General features: G+C 40.5%; 1 protein-coding gene across 6 annotated transcripts; it reads right to left on the reverse strand.

Annotated features, from left to right (window-relative positions):
- Positions 1 to 698: 698 nt before the first annotated feature.
- Positions 699 to 20,704, reverse strand: LOC121192882 (probable cation-transporting ATPase 13A3). 6 transcript variants are annotated; one of them, XM_041054835.1, is made up of 32 exons: positions 20,385 to 20,704; positions 18,002 to 18,071; positions 16,660 to 16,833; positions 16,162 to 16,341; positions 15,928 to 15,998; positions 15,697 to 15,780; positions 15,510 to 15,579; positions 15,259 to 15,393; positions 14,988 to 15,060; positions 14,570 to 14,701; positions 12,647 to 12,814; positions 12,408 to 12,565; positions 12,131 to 12,319; positions 10,884 to 10,945; positions 9,820 to 9,970; positions 9,542 to 9,664; positions 8,923 to 9,073; positions 8,596 to 8,716; positions 7,845 to 7,969; positions 7,589 to 7,752; positions 7,260 to 7,391; positions 6,985 to 7,064; positions 6,687 to 6,729; positions 5,917 to 6,026; positions 5,460 to 5,556; positions 5,029 to 5,101; positions 4,715 to 4,892; positions 4,036 to 4,217; positions 3,400 to 3,488; positions 3,181 to 3,261; positions 2,792 to 2,887; positions 699 to 2,329 (listed from the first exon to the last, which is right to left on the reverse strand). In XM_041054835.1, the coding sequence occupies exons 2-32, from the start codon at positions 18,050 to 18,052 to the stop codon at positions 2,147 to 2,149; spliced, it is 3,726 nt and encodes a 1,241-aa protein (XP_040910769.1). In that variant the 5' UTR covers positions 18,053 to 18,071; positions 20,385 to 20,704; the 3' UTR covers positions 699 to 2,146. The 6 variants fall into 6 exon arrangements, with proteins under 6 accessions (XP_040910769.1, XP_040910768.1, XP_040910770.1 ...); XM_041054834.1 differs by having other exon boundaries at positions 20,335 to 20,704; XM_041054836.1 differs by lacking the exon at positions 20,385 to 20,704 and adding an exon at positions 18,592 to 19,290.
- Positions 20,705 to 20,941: the final 237 nt, after the last annotated feature.

Here is a 20,941-nt window from a genome sequence, read left to right on the forward strand (position 1 = left end):
TCTGAAACTCAGACAAAAAAACGTATGGGTAAAAGAGAAAGGAGATGAAGTCCAAAATGTCTGAAACAGCACACGTCTGAGCGCAAGCTTGAGAAAATCTTTTTCAGCAAGTAGCTAGCTGTGAGGAAGAAAGGCTGTGTGTTTTAGCTTCTTTATGTCTTTCCACCACTCTCCATCTGTTGCTCTACTGATACAAAAGGAATACAGCAGAGAGTACACAAAAAGCCATATTGCTTTGTGGAGAGGCAACACTATCCACGAAACTACATCGCAAACACAGATAGAAAGCAGGACATCTCGGCTCTGTACACATCAGTGTTTACTGAAAAGATGATCCGTGCAAGTCAGGGAGACACACATGAATTCATGATGCCTCCTCATCCTCATCATGAATATTCCCAAAAAGGCTCTTCCCTGATCTGTGGGAGATTCTTTTCTTTTTGGTACAAGCGAGGACCCCCTTCCCTTATTCACAGTCCCCCTAAATCCACCCATTCACTGCCTATAGGCCCTGATCTCCACATGAAATGATACCCCTCTTTCTCCTCCACTCTCGCGCCTTTAAGCGCCCATATGCCAGGCAGCGAGGAGGCTGGGAAAGCCCATAATTGATCAGTAAGTCTTGGCTGAAAAAGTGTGACCAAGGTCAGCCCCCCACGAAGCACGCAAGAGTGGCTTAATATACAGATTTATTGGGAAATGTAATGAGAGTTCTGCAGAGCAAACACAGGGATATCTGTTGACATAAACTGAAACATTCTTGTGATCTTGTAGAAATACGAAAATAAGTTTATTACGGTTTCGCAAAAACACATTCCCTTAAAAATATTGCTGTATTTTTTATAGTAATAAAGGAGAAAATGTTGGTAATTGGTTGGTTTTGATTTTCACAGTTATTTCATTTTGTTCACTGAGCTAGAAAAATATGCTGTAAACAGCATATTTTTGTAAAAACAGCTGTAAACAGTTACATAAAAATATTGTATAAAAATCAGACGTTAAAATCAACTGTTATAAAATTGTCGTGGCAGCAAGAGTCTCAAAGATTCATTTTGATTAATTTGTTTGCAATAATTAACGAGAACAATCAATTATCAGCTCTGTACAGTACCTTAGTAATGTTAAACTGTGTCGTTAATGCAAACTTGCCAATATTTTTGAAAAATAAATTCTTAATTTGAATAAAAGAACATTTCATTATGCATCAGAGGGATATGGGGATATAAATGGTTAATTTTGATATTCTTATTAACTGACACACTGTCTCTCTTTTACACACATACACACACACAGAGTGGCACTGGCAATAAAATTTTAAAAAGGGGGCAGACATTTCTGCTTCTCTTCCACAGGAAGAATTTCAGCCGAAGCAGATCTAAGAAAGAAATGCAGCAGTGGAATGTTTTTCTGTTTTAGAAGTACAACAGTACCAGTCATATTCAGAGAACTGCAAACGGAAATAAGTCATTCACATTTCTTTGAATCCTTATGACCTTATACTGCTCTACAACTTTTGTATTTTAGCAGCAGCTAATGTTAGTGGAAGACAATATGTTTTTTTCCACACTGAAAGATTCATCCAGTGCTTTAGACAGTGACATGAGGAGAAGAAAAACAGCAGCTGAATACTGTGTTTTTATCATGTATTTGATTTGTTCAGTGTCAAACTGACTTGGTTCAGATACTGGATCAGAAAATGAAAACTGTTTAAAACAATGGGAAGTCTCATATACTATACTCACTATATACCACTGGAAGTAGTGTACAATGACACATTCAGTCAATAAATGCACAGTATCTGTGAGAACTCTAACCTATCCCTTTAACAGAAGCTTCTGGCTCACGTTTCAGCAGCATGACACGACAGTACAGCTAAAAGGGAGTTTGTCCATTTTGATGACTTTGGTGACTCAAAATGGAAAAGAACATTATGTATGAGCAGCTCTCAGTGTCAGTCGTTACAGTCGGAGGCCTCTCCTTTTATGAAAGTTTGTTTGCTTGTATCCACCAGGGCCCACATCCTCAAAATCATCAGACCATCCATCACATCTCTGAGCTTGACTCATGCTAACTCAACATACAGGCAGGCTTGTTTGGGACTTTAGATTTAGTCTGTGCAGTAATTTGCTTGTTGGTCACCTTGGTGTCAGAGAGTTGCTGAGATGTGGGGCTGTGGATCGCTGGCGTAGGTGACAGCGGAGGGTTGGGGGGGCCAGTCAGAGTCGTCCTGGAGCTCCAGGGCCAGGTGCATGTAGCGCACCCTTGGAGGCTTGTTTCTTCGACAGAACAACCAGGAGAGGAAGGACGAGCCCCAGCGGTCATTGGCCACCTGGGAACATGAGCATTAAGAACACAGAAAATAAAAAAACTGGTTAGCGAGCCAGCAAGATCAATATTTAGATATTATCTCTGCTGAATGAATGAGTGAGCCTCTTCTGGATCTGATTTTCTGAGGTTATGTGACCAGAACACCTGATGTATGCAAATTCCTTTGTCAACTCCAAGTTTTTGCCACAAGTACAAAGGATCTTTGCACTGAAAAACAGTAAAACAATGTAAAACAAATGGTGCAGTTTAAGATGCCTTACTGAGTCATATATTTCTAACATTTAGTTAACTTTAGATAATCTATAGAGTCACCATTGTAACAGTCTACAACATGAAACAGCTCATCAGAAGAAAATATACAAGAAAGAGAGAATCAGAGCTAAGAGATTAGGAAAATATGTCATAATCTAGATAGTGAAACCAAGGAAAAACAGAAAAAAAGTGTAGTCAAAAGCTTCCCAACCTGAGGTGTGGCAGCAGAGGGGGACTCTGTGGGGCGATTTACCCCCTGATTGCCTCTGAAAACTAGCCTCCACAAGATGATGTCAAGGATCAAAATCTACGGGAGATTTCAGTGGGAACTTGAGAATCAGCCGATCAAACATGACAGGGAGGATGAAGATTGGGTTACAGCCACAGAAACGCACAATAACAGAAATAACTCAAATGGAAACTTACAAAAAGAAAAAAAGATTTACTGATTTTCATTCATTAGGCAGCAATGTACTACTGAGCACTGATTCAGGAGAGGGAAAAATAATGCATGCAAATCATAGTTTTATTATTTAAAAAAAAAAAAAGGGGGGGATCAGTCGCATAGAGCTTGTAGGGTGTGATGTCTCTGAAGTGTACCTCCAGCATGAAAGACACAGCCGCATTCACTATTACAATGACGACCAGTGTAATGCGCCAGTCACGGGGAACACACACGATCTGAAGGGAGGCAGGGCAGCAGGATGAGCACACACGGTTTTCATAAACGTCATGCAAAAAAACAAAAAAAAAAAAAACAAAACACCACACACTACAAAAAAAAAAAAAAACAACCATCAAAAGGTACAGAGGGTTTACCTCCAGGAAGCTGTCGATGGCGGGAACAGGATACAGCATGATGAAGAGGAGAAAAGTATACAGGCCGATGCAGGACATCATGAACGGCCCTTAAACATACAGAAATGTAGTCGAACAACATTACATAGCTGTTGCAAGAATATCACACATACACAATATGTAGATAGTCAATTTTAACTACTTTTAACTTAACTTTTTATAGTGTAAATACTCTAATTTGCACATTTTTGGTATTTTGATTGCATGTACACTTCTTGCTTCTGCACTTTATCCTGTTTCTTAGTGAGCCACCAAACAAGTAAATTTCCCCGCTGTGGGATCAATAAAGTCCTATCTTAATCTTAGTTGCAATAGAAATGTGTGTCTCATACTCACACTAAATAAAAAAATGGATTTAGAAATTGAATGGATGCATTTAGGAAAATTAAAAGTCTACAGGAATTACATTTACTTTTCTAACACCTCTATATTTAAAATATGTACCTTAAAATTTCAAATTTTGATTTTTTTTTCCCCAGATTTCACAGGATAGCGCAGGTGAAAATGTGCTCTGCAAATTCAAACTCATTCTGTGCTGATGCTAATCTCTTGCCACATACATTACTGAGACAATCAGCAGTACTAAATTAGTCTTACAGTTCTTGTAGCTTGGCTGTCTGAATGGTTTTCCTTTGGAGAAGATGATGGCCACTGCCAAGTACTGGAATGAGGAGACGTAGAAGAGGGTGGTGTTCTCGTAGTTCCGGATGTTTTTGTGGTCGTGAGGAGTCGTCACGTTCTGGCTGTGAGAGAGGCTGAAGCTGGAAACATTACAGGCGCTGCAGGAGAAGAAAGGGCAGAGGGATAAATGCAGACAGTTATTACAAACACCTGACAAGCTCTGTGTTCATAAACCAGGAGGGCAGCAAAAACAAAAAGCCAAAAGCAAAAGCAGAAAAATTTTAAAAATGTCATTATTTGCAAACTCTTTTGCATCCTGTAATGTTGTTGTTCTTTTTGTTAACTGACCAGCCTACGCTGCATGAATAAAAACAAGGCAGGAGAGTAGTAATTTAAAACTAACTTATACAACTGATGTTGTGATTTCACCCTGTTTTTTCCTTTTTGATTGGTTTTATTTTATTATTACTGTAAGGTTGTTGTTTTTTTGTTTGTTTGGGTTTGTTGTTTGTTTTGTTTTTAAATTGGGCATGTGTGCAGAAATCCAGTGGTTTGGAACCAGGGCGAAGTGTACAGTAAACATAGCATGCAGTTTCCACCTTCTTGAACAGGAAGTGCTTTACTGACAGGTGTCCATCTCAGACATGTTACTCACTCTGACTGAGGTGTCCATATCTCATACCAGCTCTGCTGTCGCACTAAGAGGAAAGCCAGGACTTGGAAGACCAGGCAGGTGAGGATCTGGGTCAAAACCGAAAAGAGCAGGGGGCCGGAGATGAGGCTGGACGGAGGGCGACGCCACACCAGCTCCTTCCACGCCGGATTCAGACTCACTGAAGACAGAAACAAAAAGAGGCATCAGTGACTTGTTTTCCAGAAAGTATGATCATATTTGATTGCTTTTGTCTGACTCCCCCAAACGCAAACATCAATTAAAAGCACTTTTGTTCTATTCTTGATGCAACGCACTTGTAAAGGCGATGATGAGAATGATGGCGATGTCAATGAAGAGGAACTGGAAGTCTCCCAAGTTGCTGAGGATCTATAACAAACAGATTGAAGATAAAACAATGTTAATGGATCTACAGTTTCTACACCGATGACAGTCACTGACTTCAGCTGCAATCTAAATGAATGTAAACCAGGATGTCATGTCACTCTGTGGTCACTGCCTTTGTTCCATGGCCAATAGATTGAACCACCACCACATCTTTTTAAACCAGCATCGAGCTTCTACTTGCTCCTCATGTCTTTTGCTGCTTATAAACTTTCAGCATCTCATGTGGGAACTGTGTCAGAAAACCAGTAAAACATGCAGCTTCAATAACATGTTTCATTCTGTGTGACTCAAACAATACAGTGAGGTAAAGTGTAAGAATTAGAAAGAGCATTGGATTTACCGAGTACAGCAAGGTGACACTGAGGTACTGGATGATGCTGTAGAGAGCCATGAACTTGAATACGCAGAATGATGTAATGAGGGCAGCTCGACCCTCCCTGTGGAAGGTAAGAATATCACAGACAATCAGAAGTAGACACTTCAGTGTTTCATGATTTGCAGCTCAGACATTTGCCACTAAAACCAAGATTGTACAATTTTTCTACAAGAAAAACAGAATTTATTTTTTCCACTGTTGGAATTAGTTTTCAGTCAATGAATTAATGATGAGTCTATATGAGTGTTACACTGAACCATGTGTTGCAATGAGATGGAGAAGTTTGCTAACGTGTGAAACAGTGTGTAACAAACATTTTTGGTGTATTTTGGAATTTGAAAAAAAAATAAAAAAATAAAAAACACACTACACTATCTGCGGTCTTTGACGGATTTTAGGATTATCATCCATGAGTTGTTACCTGATGAGGTTGGGAACACAGGAGATGTTTGAGGTGGAGGAGGTGAAGGGTGAAGCTACAGAAGCCTCCAGCTCGGACAGAGAAATCCCACTGTGAGCTCTCTTCAGAGCCTGAGAGAGCGAGAGAAAACTTCATTATCCTTATAATTCACTTTGCTCTAACAGTGATACCTGTAAATAAAATACCTTAAAATGTACTAGACCTTATTTTCCACTGCACTACATGGATTACTTACTAGTTACTTTGCCAAATCAGGTTTCACTTCTAAAAGACACGTTTATAAAATAAGCTCTTAAAATACCTCATCATACTTTAAACGACTCAACAGTGCATAAAGTAGAAGCATGGGTGATTTTAGTTCTTTGGAATGATTATTATTTATTTATTTTTCTGACAGAAAGACTTCAGATACTGAAACATTCAAACATCTCTGCTACTACTTAAGCAGACTTTTGTTCAAATTACATGACTTTTACTGGGCTGTGCTGCTTTTACTTGACTAAATGATTTGAGTACTTTTCAGTCCACTACCCACAAACACCACTTTGAACTCTTTTGCCTTAACAGAAAAAGACACTGATATTTTCACGTGTGACTTCTATTTTCATGGTATCCAATCAGGTATTGGTTCACAAATGTGTAACAAACTGTTACGTTTCATGGCCAAGAAGAAGCCAGTCTCCACTGCTGCTATCAGGAAAAGTTTTAATAGATTCAGCGACAAAAGCATGAAAAAGACTGGACTGGACCGTGATCTAATCCATACTTACTCCACAGTCATTAGCACCATCACCACACATCCCGACAGTGTAGCTGAAAGGTGAACAAAGTGATTGAAAATTATAGATTTGCCTCAAAAGATGATTTTATTTTATATTATATTTATCAAGGAAGGTCCCATTGAGATACAAGATCTCCAGGGAGTCCTGGTTGAGAGGCAGCACAAGGGGTTACAAAAAATAAATAAATAAATAAATAAATAATAATAATAAGGAGAAATATACAAATATCCATGGACACTATAAAATCACATAACATCAATCAGACTGAAAAGGAGCTGGGACTCACTCAATGCTCTGCAGGACTTCTACCAGCTGAGTCTTCTGGTCTGGAGCCATGCGGGCAAACACAGTGGCTCTCAGCACAAGCTGCAGCACCCCCATGTGGAGAGATGAGGAATCACAACAACATCCAAATGACACGACAGCAGTGTAACCAGACAGAAACCAACCTGAACTCATTCATTTCTCTGTAAAGTGAACTCCACATAGGTTTAAAGCAGACATTGACCTAATACCAGCCTGAATATGCAGATGTTTATATGTCTAAAGATGAGCCTGTACCTTTTGGACCAGCTGAGGGAAGTGCTCCATGATCACAGCGAAGGCTTTGCCACTCACAGCGAAGTGATAGCTTTGTTCCTGCAGAGTCTGTTGCTTGTCACACATCTCTTCCTCCAAGTTTATCTCCACAGTCTAGAGACGAGAGGACGAGTCAGTCCTCGCTAGAGCACCAGACAACTGCCAGATTATATGATCTTCCATGACTTGTGGAATAACACAGCAGATCTTAAGATTTAATCTGATAAACATCATCTTTGTGGATACCTTCCCATGCTCTTTTCTGACTGATTCATGCTAACTGGAGGTCACCAGAGACCTGTCTGTCTTACCTGATTGTCCTTGACGGTCTGAGTGGGGTTTTCTGTGTAATGCCACGTGATACTAGCAGACTGGAAATCTTTAGGAGGCACAGCATCGGCTATAATGACCCTCTCATGTGCACGGATCATCCCACAGTCTCGGGCCACAGATATGGCCGTCAGCATGTTGTCACCTAACAGAAAGACGGTAAATGAAAACACACTGAAACAGAAATTTGTGATTTCAGCCACGAATATGTCAACAAATCCAGCGAGCTGGGATTACCTGTAACCATCAGAGTGCGGATGTTTGCTTGTCGCAATTCACTTAAAACCCCGGCAGTCTCCTCCTTTATTTTGTTCTGCATGACGATCAAACCGAGGAACTCCATGCTGGTCTCTATCAGGTCCCTGGAAGATTAGGACAGATCATGTATTTCACCATTTAAACACCATTTATTTATCACCAATACTGTAGAAAATTCACATTTCAAGTCACTTTGTAGATTCAGATTTCAGGGATTCAGTGAAGGTGACAAACCATTAAGCTCCCAACTTTAGATTTACTATTAGGCATCATAAATCTGTGACGCTCATTGCATCACACTAGCTGAGGAGCTGTAATCCTCTTACTTGACATCCTGCCTTCCTGCTACCCTTCCTTGTCCACTTGTACCTCAGTTAATGATTTTCTACATTTATCAGAATGATGGCAAACATCCAGACACAGACAGGAATGTGTTGCTTTTAATCAAGTAGAGGGTTTGTAAGTGAGAGAAGAAAACCAGCTAAATCACTAATATTGGGGTGAGTCTATGCTTGAGGATGCCGATGGTGGAAAATCTTTTTAATGTATTTTCTATGATGGACTTGTCCCCGCATGTTGTGGGTGCAAGATAGTGAGTCAAGCCAATAGTTTACAGCTTGAACCTGAGATTCTTGACACCAAGACGGTGTGTTAGGGTGGGAAGTTGCAGTAATTTCCCGTCAGCAGCCACATGCACTGTGGACGGTGTTATCTGTGAATGGAGACGTACCGGTTGAGGTTCTGGACTTTGTGCCAGGAGAGTTTGGACTCCAGCTGTCGATGTGCCAGGGCAATAACCCTGAAGCCCTGCCTGGTGTAGGCCTCCAGAGTCTCTGTGAAAATCTGTGGGACTGAAGAGAAGGACATAGCCATGTCAGTCTTTTTTTTTTTTTTTTTTTTTTTTTTTTTTAATGAGTTCAGAGAGGCCATAACTAAAGACACTGAAAGATATTCTTATTTAATTTACTGTCAATTACTTGGTGCATCTTTATAGAGATGTCAAACTAAGGGATGAAATAACTGTACCAGCCTTTAGTTTGGATACTAAGTATCAGACCTGTGTGTGGTTTGCAGAGGTTGGCCACAATCTCTGGTGCTCCTTTCAAGTAGGCGTCCATGTGTTTTTCACCCAACTTCCTGACCACCACACTCATCCTCTGCAGTGCCGAGGAGAAGGGGAACTGACGCACGATCCCGATCTCACAGGACTGAGGAGCAAAGGATAAATGTTGTATACACACATGGTCAGTATCAACAAAATCTTCAAATCTGTTTTTTTTTTTTCCACACACTCAGAAATTGCTTGCTTGCTGAGAATTTAGTGAAAAGATTTAATAGAATTTAATAGAACTCCCAAATCTAATCTACACTAATTAAGAAAGTGAATAAGTATATTTCTCCAAATGTCAAAATCTTTTTGAATTATGAAAGTTTTCATGAAAAAAAAAAACAACACAACAACATTCAGACAATTCAGACAGCTCCTTTAAAATTTTGTAAATACCTGAATGAGATTACAGTCGTGAGATCAGACAGGAAGTTAAATAAACCTAAATGTAAATATATCTCTTTATAGCCATATTAAAAAAAAACAAAAAAAAAAACAACAACCACCACACAACAACCCCACACACCACATACTGATCACAAAACAATGACACGATGAGCCACAGTACCGTGCTCGGAGTTAGTGGATTGTTCTGATTGGCTTCAGGGGCAGCCAGCTTTGGAGGTCGCACAACTGTAGGCATTATGGGATTGTGGAGTGCCGTCTCCTCCTCTGTGGGCTCCTCTAGTATCTAAACAAAAATGAGATCATATGATCACATGATAATAACTCAATTACCGAGTCTTCAAGGAAGAGGCATTTCTCGCTGTTCATGCCGGAGTATCGATAGCATGAACATATCGATGGTATCTGTGCTGGGTGTAAACACTGATCACTGTTCCTTACCCAGCCTGTGGCGCTGAACATCTTGAGGTCTAAAGGGTCTCCAGAGAGTTTGCCCTCTATCTTGGTCAGTGAGTGGCAGGTTGCCATGCAGGTCACAAATGCTGAGCTCACCAGTGTCTCTTTAGCTGCTTCAGACTCTGGTGGAAAAAAGCTGCAGTAGACAGGGAGGATCAGACTCAGTGGTCGGACTGTTTGTGACTACGACAGGAGCAAATTACGTATAAATATAATGCTATATAAATAAGGCCATTTAATTGCCCTTGTGGTTACTAATGACATCACGTGAAAACCCTAGAAATTATTTTTCTCACAGACAAGAATCCTTTTCCAGAGAGAGAGATAAAAATCAAGACATCCACAGAACAACAGTGTTATTTTAGCATTTTTTTTTTTAGTAAACAACATTCTTGGATGTTTATGCATCTGTGAAAATGTTTCTTTCTCCAGTGTTCTGGGAAGGCAGGTGCAGGACAAAGCAGACACATTTACTTTACTTACTTACCTCAGGTGGGTCAATTTGTGTAAGGATAAGAAACTATTTTTAGATGAAGTAGCCAGACAAGAACATCCATTTTTGGCAAATCCAGCAAGTTAAATACCTGACAAATCAAGATACTTCATCACACTCATGGAAAAAAAATCAAACAGAAACTCAGCACTGCCATAAAGAGTCCTGCTGATTGATGTGCATATTTCCACCCCAATGCCTGAGAACAGACATATTAAAGATATTGTTGCAATGATATAAATGTGATGGCAAAATATCTGACAGTTGAGAAACTTTTCTCTCATAATAAATATCATCCTATTACACTCAAGCTTCTGAGCAATGTAAGAGGAAAAGGAAAAGCACCTGCTTTGGCACAAAAAAAGCCAGAATACTGAAGAAAAATACATTTTTCACAGAATCCAACAAGCTGGTTTTCTACAACATCTGCTCCAGCTGCCGTCATCATGTCCCTCCAGACTCCTGATTCTCATCAGTTTTGTGGTTACTCTCAGAAAACTGATGCAGATGTGTTCGTATTAAACAACAGACCCAAAGCCAAGAGACCACCTCCTACCTGCCATCTTCAGCTCTCTGAATGCCCCACAGGTCCAAACCATCCTCAGTCAACGTTCCAGTCTGAAGGAAAAACAAATACAGATCTATAACAATGATAAGGAAGACACCAACCCAGGTGATGAAGCAATTATACTAAATGCAGATAATGAACTTTTCTCAACCTCTTTTCTTAATAAACGCCAATATTCAAGAGAACTTGGTCCTAAGCTGTTAATACAACATGAACACACTTTCTGAGTACAGAAATAGAACTTAAGAATTAAAACAACCATAAGCTTCTACAAAGATATTTTTGAGACAGAAACATTTTCCTGCCAGTTTAATACAGACTCTACTCTATCCACTACATCTAAGTTTGGGGAAGAAAAAAAAAAAAAAAACAAAAAAAAAAAAACACACACACACCACACACACACACACACACAGACTTTTAAGAAGCAAGGTATTACATTTATCACAGTTTCACTCCCTCGCATCCAACCATCTGTACAATCACAAAACTTTGATTCAGAGCTTCAACTAATTATCAGATTAACTTTAATCTGTTTTTTTCTTTTTTGTTGATTATTTGGTCTAGAAAGAGTCAGAAAATGGTGAAAAATGAACATGAAATTCATAGTAAACATTTTCAGATGGCTTATTTTGTCTGACCAACAGTCCAAAACCAAAATATATCCAATTTATGATTGTAGAAGAACATTGTAGAAAACAGCAAATATTCATATTTGAGAGGCTGGAATCTGTGAATTTTTGGTTCCAGCTCTACTTTGCTCTTATTGCACTAACAATATCAAAATGACTTCTGTACATGTGTTATAATGAAAAGAACATTTAATGCTACAGGCAGTTTGCCTGTAATATTTCAGCTCCTATCATAGATAATATAGAATCTCTTTCCAAGTGAATCAATACCACAGCATTAACATACTTTAAATGAATGGTGGTTGATGTTGTGGGAAATGGAATACTTGTGCAACTATAGCACTCCCTCAAGACACCATGATTCATTTTGCTTTATGGTTTTGACAGTCATGAAGTCAGTCTGAAATGAGAACTTGTGCTTGAACTGAAAGTGGGTTTGGATGTCTCATAACTAATTTTCACACATTCCCAGTCAAGACTATAATCGGTCCAAGTCAAGTACAGTTCCTGGAAATGATCTTGAGATGCACAATGAGTACAGAACCTGAAATTCAACACAACAAAAATCACACTGCAAGAAATGACAGCTGTGGTTTAGACTACCTTGTCAAAGCAAACCAGGTTGAGCTGACCACATATGTTGATCCTCTGGGGACTGATGCAAAAAATGCCGACACGCTTCAAGCGCCGCTGTGCGTACACAATACCAGCCGTCATGGCTGCGGGTAAGGCCGGCGGCACGGTGATGGTGATGATGTCCAGTGATTCAATGATGATAGTTTTGGCTGGAACCTGGATGGGATTGAGAAACAACCATCATCAACTGACATTTAGCGCATTTACACGTTCACATGTCCCCTAACAGTTATGGCAGTTATACCTTGTTCATTATACTGAGGACGATGGTGTAGATGAAGCCGATCCCTGCCACCCCCACCAGACACAGCAGGAACAGGTAAGCATCACGGTACAGCTTGAAGTCTGTGGGTTTAGGGTAGAGGATGGAGCGCACCAGTTGGCCTTTCTCTGTACCGAAGCCTGTAGGATCACATTAGTAATAACATTTGATCATTTGATTGTAACCATGAGGGTGACTGGTCTGTTTTTCCACTGTCTCACCTGTTCTGACCACAACAGCCTTCACCAGTTCACCAGTGTAGAAGCGGGTCTGGATAACGTGAGTGCCACAGAACAGAGTGTGCCTCTTGTGCTCCTCTATATTGTAACTCCTGGCTGCCTCCTCTCCTAAACTGGGCAGACTGGTCTTGGTGACTGGCACGCTCTCTCCTGAAGATAAAGGGAGAATTCATCAAACAAAAAACCACCCACACCTTCTCAAACAGATCGTGTGAACACAGGCCGGCACACCATGAAAGCCTGTCAGAAAATAAGGTAATTTACACCACATTTGTCTCAATTCACTGTATTTGAATGTTAAAATGGCCTAAGTATAGCTTTTAGAAATCTTGACCATATAGTCCTGAATATAACATAACTCTACAATATAGATTGGTGCACTGTGTTGTCCCAATATGTGACTTTTTATTCATGTACGATTATTCAAGCATATCGTTAAACTAAACAAACTGTCGCGCAGTGGAGGCCAGGACTAGGACCCAAATGCACGACCTCTCACGCACGACGTAGTCAAAAATAATAATTTTATTCTAACAAAGTAGCAAACAAAGACCACCTATAAAGGGGAAAAGGCACAAAAACAAAGGTTACAAAACGTGAACACTAAATCACTCTTAACGAGGAGAAAAGGCGAAACAAGAAACAAAACCTAACAAGAAACTAACAAATTAATACAAAACCTGACCTGGGATATTATGAAGACGAGAGGTCCAAAATGAAGCAAAAGGCATGGGCCAAGGGCAAGAGACAAAACATGAGACAAAAGCATGGGACACGGCATAAAACACGGCTTCAAACGCGGCAGAAGACAAAAACGAACTGACGCCGGACAAGGGGAAACGCTAACAATATATCCACAACAGGTGAGGGGAAACAGGTGTAAACAATTAGGGCGGGGGAAACAATTACAAAGGCGGGAAACAAGACAAAGACGGGAAGTATAACAAGACAAGATACACTAAGGCAATGATTTCAAAATAAAACAGGAACTACTAACAAAATTTAACAACCTAAACAAGAGTCTCAGAGTCCACAAAGGGGTTCAAAACATAAAAGTGTTCAGAAAACAACCCCCTTAGGAGCCGCAGGTATGGTCACGTGACTACCCGGCTTTCAGCAAACAGTAGTAACCGACATGGACGCTGAGGAGGGACACGGGGGACAAACAGAGTTGGTGGCGAAAAAAAAAATGCTACTTCTGTTGTATGGCGATACTTTGGATTCAGGTGTGACGACCCTGAACAGCAAGACGTGCTGTGTAAAACTTGCAAAGCTAAAGTCGCTACGACCCGAGGTAATACGACCAATCTGTATCAACATTTGAGACAACACAGAGAAAACTTCGACGAGTGCCTGCAAATAAAAGCCCAACCAAGTAACGCGAAAGATAAAACTGAAAACCGCCTGAAAGAACCACAACGTACAATCACGGATACATTTTGAAAATATTTATTTTAAAACTTTTTTTATTTTTTGATATTAAGTTATTTGGAACAAACAGTCTGTAATCTTCAGGTTTTCTATTTTTTTTTGTGTGTGTCATGTGTATGTTTTGAGTTGAGAAATACACAAACTATCATTATTCTGTGTTGTCCTGTTGCTAATTGATTAAAAAGAGTTTTAAGTAGTGATTCATTGAGTGATTTCTGCAGTGATTGAGTCATGAGTCATCTTTAAAACTCAAAACCGGACAAATCTTGAATCTATTTTGGAATTATCTCTTAGGTGCCAAGAGCAGGACTGGATGAGCCTGCTGTCAAGAACAACGGTAAATCAGCTTCCTCTATGGCAAGTACTGTGAGCAACAGGCCTGTTTCTAATACCACACAAAGAAAGAGACCTGTTTCTCAGAAGTAAGACCATTTGTTAACAACAAGGAGGTACCGGGAAATATAGAAATACAACCTGTCAGCATGCTCTCATTTACAATACAGGTCCCATGGATAAGCACAGCATCGCAGGGCATGATCATCCCATTCGCTGGAATAATGACGACATCACCGGGCACAAGCTCTGTCGACATGGCCTCTTCAATATCTAGGTACATCAATTAGAAAGAGAGAGAGAGCACAGTGAAAATGAGCATGCACTCTCTAACTCTGCTGGCAATCATGAAGATGCTATCAGAGATCAATAATGTGATTCATGTATTACCGAATATTAAAATAAAACCCTAATGGGAGGTGCTTAACAACACGGCTAAAACATCACCTTCTTAACACCATCAGCACCTTTTAGAAAACATCAGTCATTCATGAATGATTAAAGCGCTCTCCTGCTTTAACACGCAGCTCTGTGTTGTGATCAGGAAGGTACAGCTTACCTTTATTTCCTCTGCACACTGAAACACGGACCACACTGTGCGCTGCCACCATGTCGTGCAGCATCACATATTGCTGAAACGAGAGCGACAGAGCGAGAAAAGACTTTTGATTACACACACACAAACACACAATGATTATTTCGGAATAAGATTCTTAAGGGAATTCAACTGAAGCTGCTATCACTTAGTGTTCTTTGTATCTATGCCCTTAAAACTTTCAACAGTTTGTCAGTGCGCTTCACATTTTTCTCTGGGATCAGGCAAGACTCACCTTTTTAATGGTATACAGTGAGGTAGCTATTGAAATGACAGACATGAAAACTATGGCTGTAGCGTAATAGTAGTAGTCCTCTGCACTCCACAGAATAACACTGAAGAGCTGGAAGATGTAGAAAGGATTCAAGACCTAATGGAGGAAGAGAAGGAAACACAGGCTGAAAGCAGGAGAGAGAGCATCTATCATGTTAACTGGTACGTTAATCGAAGAGGTGTCAGACTCAATAAGCTACGCTCTAAACTCACTTCCTTTATGAGGAGCTTGAACAGAGAGGGCACTCGTACAGCGATCTCATTCTCCCCGAAAAACAACCTCCTGAAGAAAAAGAATCAAATAATGGCATTTTAACAATTTACATGATGACCTGATGTTTTACTGACTGGGATAGTAGTGCAAATAGTGAAAACATGAAGTGCATGTGTGTGTGCATACCTGTAGTCCTGCAGTGTTTTAGAAAGTCCAGAGCTGTGGTCAGAATGGATGCTTGCACAGCTCACCTTCACATCCTCCAAGCCTCTAGAAAAGTCACACACATTCATGTCTACTGCGGTTGAAGATTCATAATGAAGCATTTTTCTGATCACATTAATGGAAAAAAACGGATTAATATACTATGCTGTTTACAGCAGTACAAGCTTCAGTGTTTTTCCGTGGGACTCTTACTTATACAACTCAAAGTTCTGTGTCTCGTCATTCCAGTAGTATCTAGTGCTGTGCTGGGTGAAGTAGTGGATCTAAGGAGGTTAGAGCAGAGTGGGAGCAGAGTGGGAGGATATTCACAGTACAACAACCTTACAGACACACTTCAAAAACAGACAATCACTGATCTAGACCAGTAAAAACATAATAATTACATATAATGTTAAGAAAAGGCAGACACAGTTCCCACTGAGGTACCTGAGCAGGCTGCTTTTGAGCAAATTTCCCATGATGTTCTTCATGCGCAGCACTGACGCCGTGGTCTCCGTCTCCATTCAGCAGCTGAGCAGCAGACTGCAGATCCAGACTGTCAAAGGGTTTCTTCCCCGGAGCCGACATCACATGTACTTTGGCTCGAAACCACTGCCTGAACTCGTTCTGTGATAACAATACAAAGACTTACATTTCTCCTTGGCTGTGAGGCTACACTGAATTTATCATTTGAAATGTTTACAGTGTGTGTGCCAAAGAATGTACGTGTCCGGATGATTTGTGCGCAGCGGCATGATGTGATGCATAAGATCAGGACACAGTGAAAGAAGCAACAGATTCACTCACACAGACCAGGTACAATCTATTAAGTTTGCTTTAGTAGGCAAACACAACATCTATCTCATTTACAAAAGCAGAATTTACAAGATAAATCTGATTACAGTAAAACAAGTCAAGTGTGTGGAAAAAAAAGAAAGCAAGTACTGTGGTCCTGAGCAGCAGTGTGTGCGCGTCCCTCAGCGAGGTGCGTGTGCAGGTGCCCTTGACGCCCCACTCAGGCAGCCAATAGAGCAGCAGCAGCAGGAGACCACCGGAGCAAACAGAACCTACACCCACCAGGATGATCTTCCACAGACAGGGCCGATACCCCCACACCTCCTGCACAAGGACATACGCATGTAAAGAGACTGAAGGGGTGGGACAAATATTTACATGTTTTTCAGTTTCTGTTGCCAGACAATGGAACAAGTATGGAATAGTGATTGAAATGTGACATTCAAGTTTTTAAGGGCTAACCTTGCTGTTGCAGTCTGACCAAAAACTTGGAGGGAAACATGAAATGAAACACCTCCCTGTGCTGCAACATGATTGTATTAATTGCAAGAAGGCCCTAGAATTCAAACCATGGGTCTCAATAAGATTTATACAATGAAGAGGGTGCACTCAGTTTCTAGGAACTACGTCCACCTCTTTGATCTGTCTGAGGTCAGCACTTAACCTCCCATTCACCCTTTGCAGCAATATACTCTACACTATCTGGACAACAGAACCTGTCTATGCACAGAGCATGGAACAGAGACTTAAAGGATGAAGAGATCCACAGGATGAAGATCTATGTTGGACATACCTTCTGTCCTTTTAAGAATCCAAAACAGCAACTTATTCACTTTAAGGTGTGTCGCTGAGTTTCTTATACACCTGTCACCAGGTTTCACATGGGACAAGTGCAAAGTTCAAGTTGTAATATGTGTCAGCTTCATTCATTTCAAAGTTATAAACACAATACATGGGAGCATCCCTCTGTCCAAGACTTTTGGGGCAGGGTATCCAATGTTTTGTCTGAACTGACAGGTGAGGCCATAATACACAATCCAACTTTACTGCTTCTCAGTGATGATTCACAGCTGGGATTAAGCAAAGTAGTGCACATAAAGAATAAACTCCATGGGTCATGAACAGAGTCACACTATATGTTACACTTTTCTCAGTTAACTATGGATGAGCAGCCCATGGCATGGACGGAGGGATGCTGTCATAGCGAGGGATGACGAGAGAGGGGGAGCAGGGATCCATGTGTGAGCAAAAGTATTTGTATCTTTCACTTTCGCGCCATTTGCAAATAAAGATTTGTTCACCAAAAAAAACATGTAATTACACTTGTATCCAGCTAAACAACTAAAAACTACACCCCAAACTGTTCTTAGTATGTAATGTAACTATTTTGCAGATTGTTTTAAGAAAAAAACAAAAGAGAGAAAAATGTATTGTTCAATACAAAATAAAATGGTTTAGGGAAACTAGCAGTAACATGGGAAATGATATTTACCATCTCATCCTCCAGGTCCTTGTTTATAATCTTCACCTCTCTCGTCTTCATTCTGTCATAAGTGCAACAACTGCAAAGAAAAGCAAAGACAAAACACTTTGTTTACTACATTTAACAGGGGTTTTACTTCCTGAAGCTTCCTTATCACAGAAGTCTGACTGGTCAGCGAAGATGTTGCAACTCCAATCTCAGTCAGGGGCATTAAAGGATTCAGTTTTATGGCTTCTGAAGCAAAAACCCGTCTAAACAGGGAAAGGAGGTCAGTGATCCATTTGCTTTTCTATTACATGAGTTCACTTTCATCTCTGGAGACGAACAAAAGAAGCAGCAGAATGTGTTTGTATAGAGTTAAAATAAAATCTATAACATTAAACTCTGTGCACAGCAAGAAAAAATCCTCAATTATCCCTTCTTAGTAAATAATGTCTGTAAGGATGAAAGATCTTTGATGCAAGTAACAACCTGACTGAAGTGCTGCCTTCTGCGCAACCACCACATAAACACTGCATTCAAAGCCTCCAGTGATATGCTTCAGAAAGCAGCTACCTTCACTAAGCTCTCCCTGATCATTCCTGATGTTGTTCACTCACCTTTTTCCAGGAACTTTAGCTGAGAGGAAAATTGAAGTCCAGATGTAATATTAGTAGCTCTTCTCATGTTAATCCAGCCCAGATCAGTTTTACTTAGGACAATTAAAAACCTCCCATGTCCAGAGCAGCAGAATTAGGCTTCACTCGAATGTAAATAGTTTCTTTTTTCTTTTTTACCATGAGCTGATATCAACTTCCTCACTGAACTGGCTCCTTCACCTCCTTGGAATAACAACTTCTACTTGCACTTCACAGCGGTGTCAACTCATATATTAAAACCTGCATTAACATGTTTGATCTGTAGGATTTTAACAATCTGAACCTCACAACACACTGACATGTCACTTTGCATGATTCCACTTTAACTGACTGAAAACTTTAGTGACATCCAGTTGTGAAATTCCTTATAATAAATGTGGCCATCGGTGTGATAGGTTGTTAAGCAAAGACACATGGAAACCTTTGCACTATGCACACATGTTCATGTCCAATAACAGTCACACCTACAATAATGTTTGACATTATGTTTCACATAATGTTTCACAGTCTGTCTGACCAAGACCTCTCAGTAAACCCCATCACCTGTAAGTCTGTAAACTGGGAAAAAAGACACAAAAGGCAATTCTACTTTTCTAAGACTTAATATTTTACAATTTTACATCACAATAGATTCATTTTTGAAACTTCATCCAAAGAAAAAATATGATCTAGGCTTGGTACAAGTACATAACACAAATAACTGATTGCATAGATGCTCACCATATTTACTCAATAAAGCAATATAAACATATAAATGTGATGGACTTTTGTCCATCACACTAAAACTATGTACAAACATCACCAATGTAACATCTCATATCACCATGAACACCATCCCCAATATCCACCCTAGCAGTGGAAGCAGCAGCCTGTGGGGATGCTTCTCCCAGAAGGTTTGTTGGGGGTAGACGGAAAAGTAATGCAAACCCTAACCCCAACTAAAGAGAAATCCTCTTCTAAACCCTGCTGCAGTCTGCAAGCAAATCAAGACTTGGGATGAGATTTATTGTCCAGCAGGACAAAGACCCCCCCAAACGTAAAGCCTAAGCAACACAGCAACGGTTTCCAAATCATGTCCAGACTTGATTTCCAACGCAGAACTTCTGGCAGGACCTCAAACCTGCTGCTCAAACAGCCCTGTGCAACATGACAGAGGTTTTTGCACCAAAGGAAAAACTGCAGTGTCCAGATGATACAAACCTAATCACACAGACTCATGTGAGTGTTAACAGCTGAAAACGGTGCCTCCAATGAAAGCTGACCTTTAGGAGGGAGTGCTCCTGCGAACAGTGGTGAAAGTTTATTCTACTTAATGTACATTTAACATTAACACAGAACAGGCCATTAAGGACAAATCTCAATGACCTCCAAGCTGTAAAACAATAAGACCGTGGACACTTTTTACAGACACTGAACAACCAACTGTACTGCTGGTCTAAAGGCAACAAGCCTTAAATGCGAAAACTGAAAAACCTAAAACTGCAGTTTCCACACTGCTGCAACTCGGAATCTTGTGCAACCCCATCAGTGAGTGCAAAGCCACTTTCAGCCAGCGTCTGTCACTTTTACCAACATGATAGAGTCAAAGAATAGTTTAGGAAGTTGCCGTTAAACCCGTTAGATGAAGCGCCTTCACTTTACCTTTCCACAACCCGAGCATATGTATATCACAGACACCACATAAAACGGGTTTAAACGACTCACCGATGCCTCTTCTCTTCTGGATCAGTAAGCCACACGTTGCATTGCCGTACCGTTGTATTCAGAGTTTGCTCGGTTGCCCTCTGCAGCCCGTTAACACTGACGATCTAACGGCATGTGTCTGAGGAAACGCGCCGACACCAACCACCGACCAACCACCACAGATCCACGCTGCGTTGTGACCGGACCGTCCCAAACCGGTCCATTCAGAAGGAAGTGGGAAAACAGGATGTGAGGTCATTAGAGGACACCGTGTTTGGTTTTGGGCTGAATTTCTGCAAGTTGCAACAACTCGGAGAAGCGCAGCGACACGTGCAAGGAGAAGTCAAACTGCAACCGGGGAAGAGTAGTGAAACCCCGGTCTTTTTTTTTTTTTCTTTTTTTTTTTAACTGCCTCTGTTCGTGCAATATATTTAATATTTAGCGGCCCATTGGTTGGAGCATATGGCATGTTTAGCTGTGAGACTGGTGTTATTTCAGGTCAGTGGCAGAGAAGAAATAGTCAGTGACTTGGCTGAGACTTCACTAAGTCCTGGGATAACCTTTTGGTTCTTTATCACAGATGTTTAAAGAAAAACACAAAGAGACAGCTGGTGTGCTTTTAAAATAA

Source organism: Toxotes jaculatrix, chromosome 14, assembly GCF_017976425.1.
Source record: "Toxotes jaculatrix isolate fToxJac2 chromosome 14, fToxJac2.pri, whole genome shotgun sequence".
In the NCBI taxonomy this organism is placed as follows: Eukaryota; Metazoa; Chordata; class Actinopteri; family Toxotidae; genus Toxotes; species Toxotes jaculatrix.